At 36.4% G+C, this 9,694-nt stretch overlaps 1 protein-coding gene across 1 annotated transcript; it reads right to left on the bottom strand.

Annotated features, from left to right (window-relative positions):
- Positions 1–630: 630 nt before the first annotated feature.
- Positions 631–8,175, bottom strand: Prosbeta3 (proteasome subunit beta type-3). Its single transcript, XM_043026674.2, has 6 exons — positions 8,141–8,175; positions 3,924–4,040; positions 3,698–3,807; positions 2,814–3,025; positions 1,033–1,159; positions 631–905 (listed from the first exon to the last, which is right to left on the bottom strand). The coding sequence occupies exons 1-6, from the start codon at positions 8,141–8,143 to the stop codon at positions 857–859; spliced, it is 618 nt and encodes a 205-aa protein (XP_042882608.1). The 5' UTR covers positions 8,144–8,175; the 3' UTR covers positions 631–856.
- Between the last annotated feature and the right edge of the window lie 1,519 nt (positions 8,176–9,694).

Below are 9,694 nucleotides of genomic sequence, written 5' to 3'. Positions count from 1 at the left end.
GTTAATTCTGGAAAGAAAAGGGTCAAGTCGTTTGGAGTCTATTCTAGTTTATGCAATTTCCTTTTCTTATGCTTCTAATAGTTGGTCACGACTGAAGGCATGTTCTTCACCTTATCAAGATAAGGATCCTCAGAAGGGGGTATATTCATATGTTATTACATACAAATCCAGCCATATGGTCTTCCAATCAAGAGCATAACTAAAGCTATGCTGTTTCAAAAAATAATAGACAAGAAGCAATATTGAAATTTTTTGTTGCATTTCCCTTAAAATCAGTTTCTCAAAATCCCTTTCATGATTGAATAGCAGAAAAAAGCACTCAATTTAAAATCTATCTATATAAGAATAATGTTACTGAAAATGTTTTAATTAGTTATTTAATAAGGGGTGGGTAGAAATTGCTAACAAGCTGTTGCTAATTAATTATGTTTAAGCCATAAAAATTATTAACAAAATATCAAAAAGCTTATTGAAGGAATCATCATATACAAACCATATCATATTTACTTATTATACCATTTTCAGTTACTGCTTTCTTACCTTTCATAAATTTACTTTGTATGTGATTAGATTAGATGATTAACAATTTTATAATCATGATTTGAAGACTCACATAAATAAAACACAAAGACAAGAAAACCTGTTTATTAAGATAACTGGAAAACAAATTTCTATTTCAATGAGATGTTCAGAAAGCACAACTCTTACAGAAATACCACATCTTCTAAGACAAAGTTACACCGGTGCTTTGAAGTGCATATGGTCACCTTTGTATAAGTCCTTTTTTTATAAAATAATAAGTATAGTTGCTGTATTAGCATATGAGACTGAAGCTTTGCAACGGCCCAAGTTACCTTTAGTCCATTCTGCTCTTGATGTGCCTTGTTGTCACCTTGTCTTCCTCACTGGAAAGTATAAACAAGTTTTCATAAACAGGTAAAGCAAGTTCTAATCACTTTTATGAATTGATTTAGAAAATATGAATTCAATTAATCTCTTAAATACTTTCTACTATTATGCCACAATACTCACACAATATGAACTACAGCTCCCCATCCTGAGAGGGCATCCCGATCAAATGCATTGATAAGTGACTGGCTAATGCATTCAAACAGGTCATCTGGTTCAAGATCCTCACGCCAAGTTGTTTCACACATACCTGAAGTAAAGAACTTTTCATGTAATGAAAATCATTTAAAGCTATCTATTAATCCTTAAATATGGTATAACTCTCCTTCTGTGAAGTGGGCTATAAATATGCACAAGGATCACTCCTCCATTGAGAATTCTTCTAAATCTTTCTTTCCCAGATCCACCCTCCATAGCCCCTGATATATTTAATGCCTGAGATTGCTATATCATATGCCTGTTCGCTATCTATACTAATTGCCTGTTGTTTTTTTACATTATATATATATAAATAAATAAATAAATAAATATGAGAAACATGTTAGAATGCAGTAACGCATTTAATATAGAAATACAAATTTTACCTCCCTGACCGAGACTTGATCTCGAGCCGTCAGAGTGACAGTCCCGGCTTCTAACCCAATAGACCACGCGACCCACTGAAAGAACTGTTTAACCAGATGACTTACAACCATCATGGAAATTACCTATATACTCTTAGCATAGCAGTGATAGCGAGGTTTTACAGACAATTCCCGTGGGCACTCAGCAGTAATGAATTAGTAATTCAAGTCACAAATCAGGTTACTGAGGTTATATCTATGTGAGAAAGATGTTAGAATGCAGTAATGCATTTAATATAGAAATAAAAATTTTGCCTCCCTGACCGAGACTCGATCCCGGGTCGTCAGAGTGACAATCCTGGCTTCTAACCCAATAGACCACACGACCCTTGAATTACTAATTCATTACTGCTGAGTGCCCTATATATATATCTATATATATATATATCTATATATCTATCTATCTATCTATCTATCTATCTATCTATCTATCTATCTATCTATATATATATATATATATATATATATATATATATCTACATCTATATCTATATATCTATATATCTATATATATCTATATCTATATATAATCTATATATATATATCTATATATATCTATATCTATATATATATATATATATATATATATACACATATGTAGGTGTGTGTGTGCATGTATGTACGTATGTATGTATGTATGCATGTATGTATTTATGTATATATGCATGCATGTATGTATTTATGTAAGAATGTATGTATGTATGCATGTATGTATATACATATGTATGTATGCATGTATTTATCTGCATAATACATGTTATATTTCTCTACTAAGTCTTGTTTTTCATCTGCCTGTATAACATATGATGGAATATCATCCTCTACAGAAAATGTATACTTCAACAGGAGAGGGTAATAATAGCTGAGAAAAAGGAAAGAATAGTCAACAAATCGAGCCCCAGCCAAGCTCATGAGTTTCCAGTCACCTGGCAGCTATTGTTGTGACTGGGCACCATGGTGGGTAAGGACCAAGCTCAGACTTAAGAGTCAATACTCATTGACACACACTCTCTGGCCAGGCCAGGCCAGGCATCTACTTCATGCATCAAGCTTATCCTTACCATCAGCATTTTTCTTAGTATTGTGAACCCATAATGGCCCAGGAATAAATAAATCAACTTATCTGTTGTTGTCTATTGTACTTTCAGTCATGAATATATAAAAGATATTTTATTTATACCCATAATGGAACTGCAACCTTTCAAGACAAACTAATTCCTAAACTACATGTAATAAAATACTTTTATCCTTCTTACATACAAACTAGCAACTACCACTTACCGTACAAACTCTCTGATGATGTTCCAGATACAACAAAGTCAGCTGGTTCACACGGGCAACCAATCAAGTCCAAAGCACAAATGTAAGGGTCTTTGGTTACGGGATCCAAGCCTGCAATGACTGGCTCCACAAAGTAAGGTCCAAATCTCCTCTCGTAAAGCAGGTTCTGGACCATAGCCATCAATGTGCGAGGTTTCACTTTGCGTCCTTCCCTGGAATAGAGGTGGGCATTATTTTCTGTCAGGTCTTATTGTCTACGATCTTTGTGGCCTAAGTTTTATTGAATATTCATGCCCTTGTGTTCAATGATACTTCATTACCATCCATGTGATAATCCAGTCTTTTATGTTTCCAGATTCTATCGGCATATCAGATACCAGGTTGGTCCTGGCTGACCTCCCACTCAACCTGGATGATCAGCTTGGAGCATTGTTGGTCTACAGAGATATTTAATCTTTATAGAACCCACTGCACCCCTTGGAGTCTTAACCCTTTCCCGACGGGGCACGCGTTACGCGAAAACCCCTATGCCGGGCGATTGCAATATTGCATTGAAATCGTCACACTGGCATGACGCCCCGGCATCGGGAGTTTGGCTGTGTCACACGAGTGTGACGCACCGTCGTCATAGGGTTAACAATTCCTGACACTGCCTTTTGGTTACCTCCTTCACAGATTCATAATTATATTGTTTCAAATAATATGTAACTTTTCATATTTCTACTAGCATTAAGGCATGCAATGAAGCCAAATATTCATATAAAACTGATAGAGAAGTTTTAACAATATAATGATAGGTATAAAAAAAACAATGACAACTATAAAGAATCTTATCACTGACCATACATATAAATTTACAAACCAAATCTTTAACTCCAACTAACCTCATCTCATACATCTTGATGCGGAACTTGAGTCTCTGGAGTACAGTCTGTGTGTCTGTCACAAGGCCAGGGAGCCCTATGTACAGATGAGGCCCAACTTCAAACACTCGCTGGTAAAAATAAGAGGTTGTAAATACCATTTCCTATAGGTGAAAATATGCTATCTATTCTCATACAAAACAATTTTCATAAAATCAGAAACCATCAAAGTGGCTGGGAATTTTACCTCAAAGTCAGTTGTAATAGTCTGTGCTTGCACACCGAAGCGCAGATCAGTAGCAATTGCCACACAATTCTTGCCCTTCATGGCCACGACGGACCCTCCATTGTAGGCCAAGATACTCTGAAAAAGAAAACGAATCAAATCAGATATGTATGTATACAAATCTCCCTCCTCTGAGCACACTTTCTGCCAGTGGTCTTCTGCTCTTACCAGCCTCCTACACACTGCCTATGTTATCCTTTTTTGTGCCAAATAATAATCAGCAACATTTCTTATCAAGAGAAAACATTTCATGAGAAAGGATCTTAACCTGCTAATTTGCATGTATATATGCACTACTATGATTTAGTTTGATTTTCCTTTTTCTATGCATAGTGTTTAGTCACTAATGAATCAATTACAATGTCAACTTAATCATACCTATTTACTCATTTAAGGTTTTTCAAACGTTAAAAAGCAGCAGCAGACACAGCATCTCACAAAATCCCTCATCACAGGGGTATCAACCTACCACTGAGGGTAGTTTTCATGTTATACTTATTCCAAGTTTTGGCTTTTTGAGAATAAAAATCTACCACATTTTTCTTTATAAGAAACTTATGCTAATATTTTAAAATGTGTAAATATGCTCCATAACAAAAAAAAAAAGTGTGTCCTATCACAATTGGTCAAATATGCTAATTTTTTCATTAATTCTATTCACGCTCAGCACTTATTAAAGGTGGAGATTGAATTTCATCTTTCTGTATTTTGGGTGGGAAAAATAAGGGTCATACATGTTTCCCAATAGTATAGAATGGATGAGGTCTCTAAATCTTAGCCATCTGGCTCGTAATGTGGTAGAACATAGGCCTCACATCCATGTGGTCAACAGATCAAGCTCCACCCATGCTAGTGAGTTTCCACTATTTCAGATTCTCACTGCTGTAGAATCTCACAGCATATACTTTTGCTCCAATTATTTCTGGCGTGTATTACATGAATATGTTTTTTCATCAGAAATGACTCATTCAGGAGTCCTTAAAGTTGTAAAATAAATACCAATGTCATACCTTGTACCTGGGGTACAACCTATGGATTTTTCTTGAATATATTATGGATATAATCCATGATTCCTCCCTATACTCCACAATCTGGGACATGATAGTAGGGGAGGGCTTGTAGATCAGGGAAATTACTGGGTAACGTATGAATCTATAATAGCAAGACTGAGCTTGGACTGGTTCCTTATTCAATAGTAAAACTATTGTGTAGCATAGTCATTATATTACCTCATTATGAATACCTCAAACATACACAATTCTCCACAGTATAACAGACATTTCACCAATGTATTTTTGTTTTATCTGATATGCGTGTTTAGAAAAATTATTTTAACCCATTGACAGCAGACAGCATGATTTGCTGCAAAGGTAGAGTCGGTCGTAGACACGGATGGCACCGTGCCAGATAATGTAAACCTGCCATCCAACTGTATACATATTTTATTATAACCATGACCAATGGGTTAAGATGTTCAGTTCGTCTTTAGACGACAATCAGTGAAGATAACCCACAGATCAACAGGTCCATAGATTAACAGGTAAATCACAGTTTCATATTTCTTTTTGTTTTTGAATTGACTGGCTTAAGACTGCAAGCCAGTTTCGAGTCAGTGTTGATATCAAGAAGTCCATATATTTTAGGTATACAATCCAGCAAAGGATATATATTGGTTACACAGAATATACATTCATAAAGTATTCAAAAGGTTTATTGCTAGGACTAATGTCAAAAAACTTGGTTAAGTTAGGCTAGATCTTGGATTAGGATTTTGTAGACAAAAAAATGTCCTCAAAATAGCACATTCAAATTTCCCGCCAAAAATAACTGATATGGTGTACACATGGAGGTAACAGCAATCACTATGCACACAGTACAATACTTGGGTCACAAAACTGTACAATAACCAGATGTTTGGCATTTTTACTTCAGTGGACAGAAATAAAATACTCTTCCTGAGATCTGTAGCACCCCCTCACCCAAAACTCATGCTTTCCCACAGGTTCTACAACTCTTTATAAAAAATAAATTACTTAAAGAAAAACCTAAAATAATTTTCAAAGGTTTAAAAAATCCATATAAAATTTCAAAATCGTGCATATCATATCACAATGCAATATTTTTAGACGTCATTGGATGATTACATTTTCAAGATTCGACATCCTTGTTTTTGTAAGCGAGGACCCTGCTTTATGTCTTACTATATTACTATGTAGACTAATACTTTCTGTTCTTTGATACTTGGTAATGTACAGATATGCATTATACCAAGAACATTTTTCACTGTTCATAGACAAAGATTATCCAGACATTGTTTATCCGAGTATAATTGGATAAAGACGCAACCAAATGTAGTAATAAACTAACCTTACAGAATGACATGGTTTTAATTATGACGTAACACCATAAAACCCTTTTCTTCCAGAAACATAAAATAAGCGATATATATTATTTTGAAAATCATTTTAAAATGAGCAAAGTGAGATGTTTCCACTGCACTGACAAACTGAAAACTGAAAAATATCGACTCTGCACGTGCACCCACCTCGCCCACGGAAATACAAAAAAACATCGCTAATAGGCAATGATGTCACGTGACAATAATAGGACCAATAGGGAAACAACTGATCTAACCAACAAATTTATGGACAAATCACAGACACTTGAAAGTTGAGTATGGGTTCTCGTTCGAATTTCAAAATCAATATAGAGATGGCTACGAGCGCACAAGTTGTAGATGCATGCTGTGGGGCTTGATTAAGTTATTTCATAGAGATAACAGTTCAACATAAACTCTTACGGGACGACCCATGACCCAGCCCTTCACATGCCTCCAATTATGGTAAGTAATGCACACATTCGGATTAAGGATGTACCTGCCATACAGTGGCAGATACGCTTAGCCCCTTGGCTAGGATAAAAATAAAAACTAGGTTAGGTTAGGTCTGGTCCATCTATTAGGTTATGTTGCATACAAATATGGCAAAAACTGTATTTGTGGCAGATACTTATCTGCCACAAAGAGGGGTTTAACCCATTCACGATGGGGCGATTCCAGCTTTGAATGGTCACAATGCCAGAGTTTTTAAACGCATAGGCCTAATGCCTTGGGATTCTCGGGCACACTAGCCTCGAGCCTGGGCTGTCCACTCGCTCACCCCGTGCACCAGCCTTGGCCAAATATCTCGTCACCGCCTTTTGACGTAAAAACCACGAAACGTGTCAGCACGTCATCCGGCGCGAATGGGTTAAGGGGGACTGAAGCCCCCACCTTGGCTAGGATTAACCTAAATACTAAGCTAGGCTACATTAGGTCTATGGGTTAGGCTTTGATGCCAAAAACTTGTTTAAATCTCCTGCCAGAAATAGTTCAGTACCGCATCAACACAGGTGTGTGGAGGTGGGGGGTGTAATGTGAAACTCAGAAACAAAAGGTTTCCAGAGGATTTGACTATCAGAGTTGTGTAAAACATAAAGTAAACTTCCCGAAAAATAATGTGTCGTACCCAGAAGGTTGGCTGGGTCTTTATCCAAATTTAGTTTTATCCTTTGGTGGCTCTTTTCCAAATAAGTGTACATTAGCCAAAACAAAAAGAAATGTCAAGTGCAGGACAAAGTTTGAAGACCCTGACCATATTCACACCCTTTCTTCTTATTCGGGCCAAGATTGTGGAGTATATCGGGGTGAGGGGGGCTCTCAGATTATATCCATTTTATATTAGTAAAACAGGGTGAGAGGAATCCATCTATTCCAGCATTAAAGCCTTTAGTATCAGCGCGGTATTATGTATAATTATTTCATTTTCACTTTTCTCAGTGAATTTTCAAATGCAAATTACTGAAACTATGACTGTCAATTTGTGTAAACTAATGAAAGTTTCACGAAATATCTATAAAACCATACCCAAATTGTTCCTGTATAAATATTTGCAATGTTGACTTTCTTCTCACTATACTGATCAAATGGTAAGTGGTATCATAACAACAGTATATATAAAATGAAATCAATATAAAACATAACTTCTCGAGACCGTAGTGATAACTTCGACCACGCTCTTATACCTTCACCAAAATAGAAATCTACTTTCAAAAGCAATTAACTGCGTTCGATTAACAATATCTACCTAGTATTACAGTCAATACAAGCTACATTTCGTAAAATACTTGAAAAGTCTCACCATTTCTCGCTTTGTTTCCTTCCCGACTTTGCTCTGTCATACACCGCTGGACGCTCTTTACATCAAGGTGGAACTGTCGACTTCAAGGAGGATTCACGTTCTTTTTTACTTTTCATCCCTGAAAATTGCATAGCATTCTAGGTAAATGATAAAATTATAAATTTCATATTTGCACAGTGTTTTTGATTGACGGAAAGTATTTAAGATTATAATACAAAACGTCACTTTTGACTTAATGTAATGTGGAAATAAGAATATTCAGCTTCACGCAACCCAAACCGGCCCGTCAGAACGTCGACTTTATTATATGTTTATATACGAAAATTAAAGTTATATATATTTTTTTTCATGTCAGTGATCAAGGATATCAATAAACCTACACATTAAAGATATTTTCTTCAAAATGTTTCTATTTCTCATATCGTGAGCTTACTAATCTGACTATTCGATATAGATAAAAGTAACGTACATAGATACAATATATAATAATATTTAATAGAAGCATCAACACAGTTTCAGCAATAGTTCAAATAATGAAGATTTTTCAAATATCGGATTCTGGATAATGGAGGCGAGTCCAAACAACAAGAATGTTATGATATTGAATAAAACAAGATTTCATGCATTCTGAACATTCAAAATCCGATATATTTATCGAAACACAAAGAAGCAGCAGATATTGAAATTCATTATGACACCGCATTGAAAACATCTCGTTTCCAAGGGGGGGAATTATTCACTACTTAAGGTTGCTCGATCTATTGCGCGTTGCATATATAACAAAGAAGGAAAGACCTTCACAGACGGTAGTATCTAACCAATACATACACCAGTCACGTAAAACTATTCATGAGTGATCATGTGAGTTACCGAGAGCACTATATTTTTAGAGGCGAAGATGCGTCTGGCAAGTTGATTATGATTCGCTGAATGTAACATATCCGAGTAATACATAGTTGTATTTCAAATAGTTATCATTGCCAACCAGTTCATTATCAAATAATAATATTCACCAACTTGTGCATCTTCCCCTCGATAAAAAAATGAGAATAGATTGCATATTCCCACATGCGTCGAATTCTTACACGCCCTTTACAAGGAAGATTTGATATAGAAAAAATGAGAGACGTGTGTGTGTGTGTGTGTGTGTGTGCGTGTGCGTGTGCGTGTACGTGTGCGTGTGCGTGTGCGTGTGCGTGTGCGTGTGCGTGTGCGTGTGCGTGTGCGTGTGCGTGTGCGTGTGCGTGTGCGTGTGCGTGTGCGTGTGCGTGTGTGTGTGTGTGTGTGTGTGTGTGTGTGTGTGTGTGTGTGTCCTAACTACATCCGTTGATGGGGGAAGGATAGGATACTATGAGGACAGAATGAAGTTACCTCATAACCATCACTACTCCCAGGTAGTCCTTAGGCAAGACTGTTTAACTTTACCCCCCCCCCCGAACCAGGGCACGGTTTGGTGTTGGAAGGCAAGGCACCACTGTCAGATTGCAAAATAACAATCTGACAGGACGAGGAACTATCTTTAGACAAAGCCAGGCAGTACTGTCCAGTTACTGT

This window comes from Penaeus japonicus, unplaced genomic scaffold, assembly GCF_977035675.1.
Source record: "Penaeus japonicus unplaced genomic scaffold, GWHDUDI00000001_assembly GWHDUDI00000016, whole genome shotgun sequence".
Lineage (NCBI taxonomy): Eukaryota > Metazoa > Arthropoda > Malacostraca > Decapoda > Penaeidae > Penaeus > Penaeus japonicus.
The sequence above is the reverse complement of the archived record's forward strand: the minus strand, read 5'-3'. Positions and strand labels throughout refer to the sequence as shown.

Bases quoted from the DNA above. Each gene is read 5' to 3' on its own strand.
- Prosbeta3 (XM_043026674.2), bottom strand. The intron at 3,026-3,697 runs GTTAGTTGGAGT...CCTCTATTCCAG, and splicing joins ATCAAGATGTATGAGATGAG to GGAAGGACGCAAAGTGAAAC. The intron at 906-1,032 runs GTGAGTATTGTG...TATACTTTCCAG, and splicing joins GGAGCTGTAGTTCATATTGT to TGAGGAAGACAAGGTGACAA.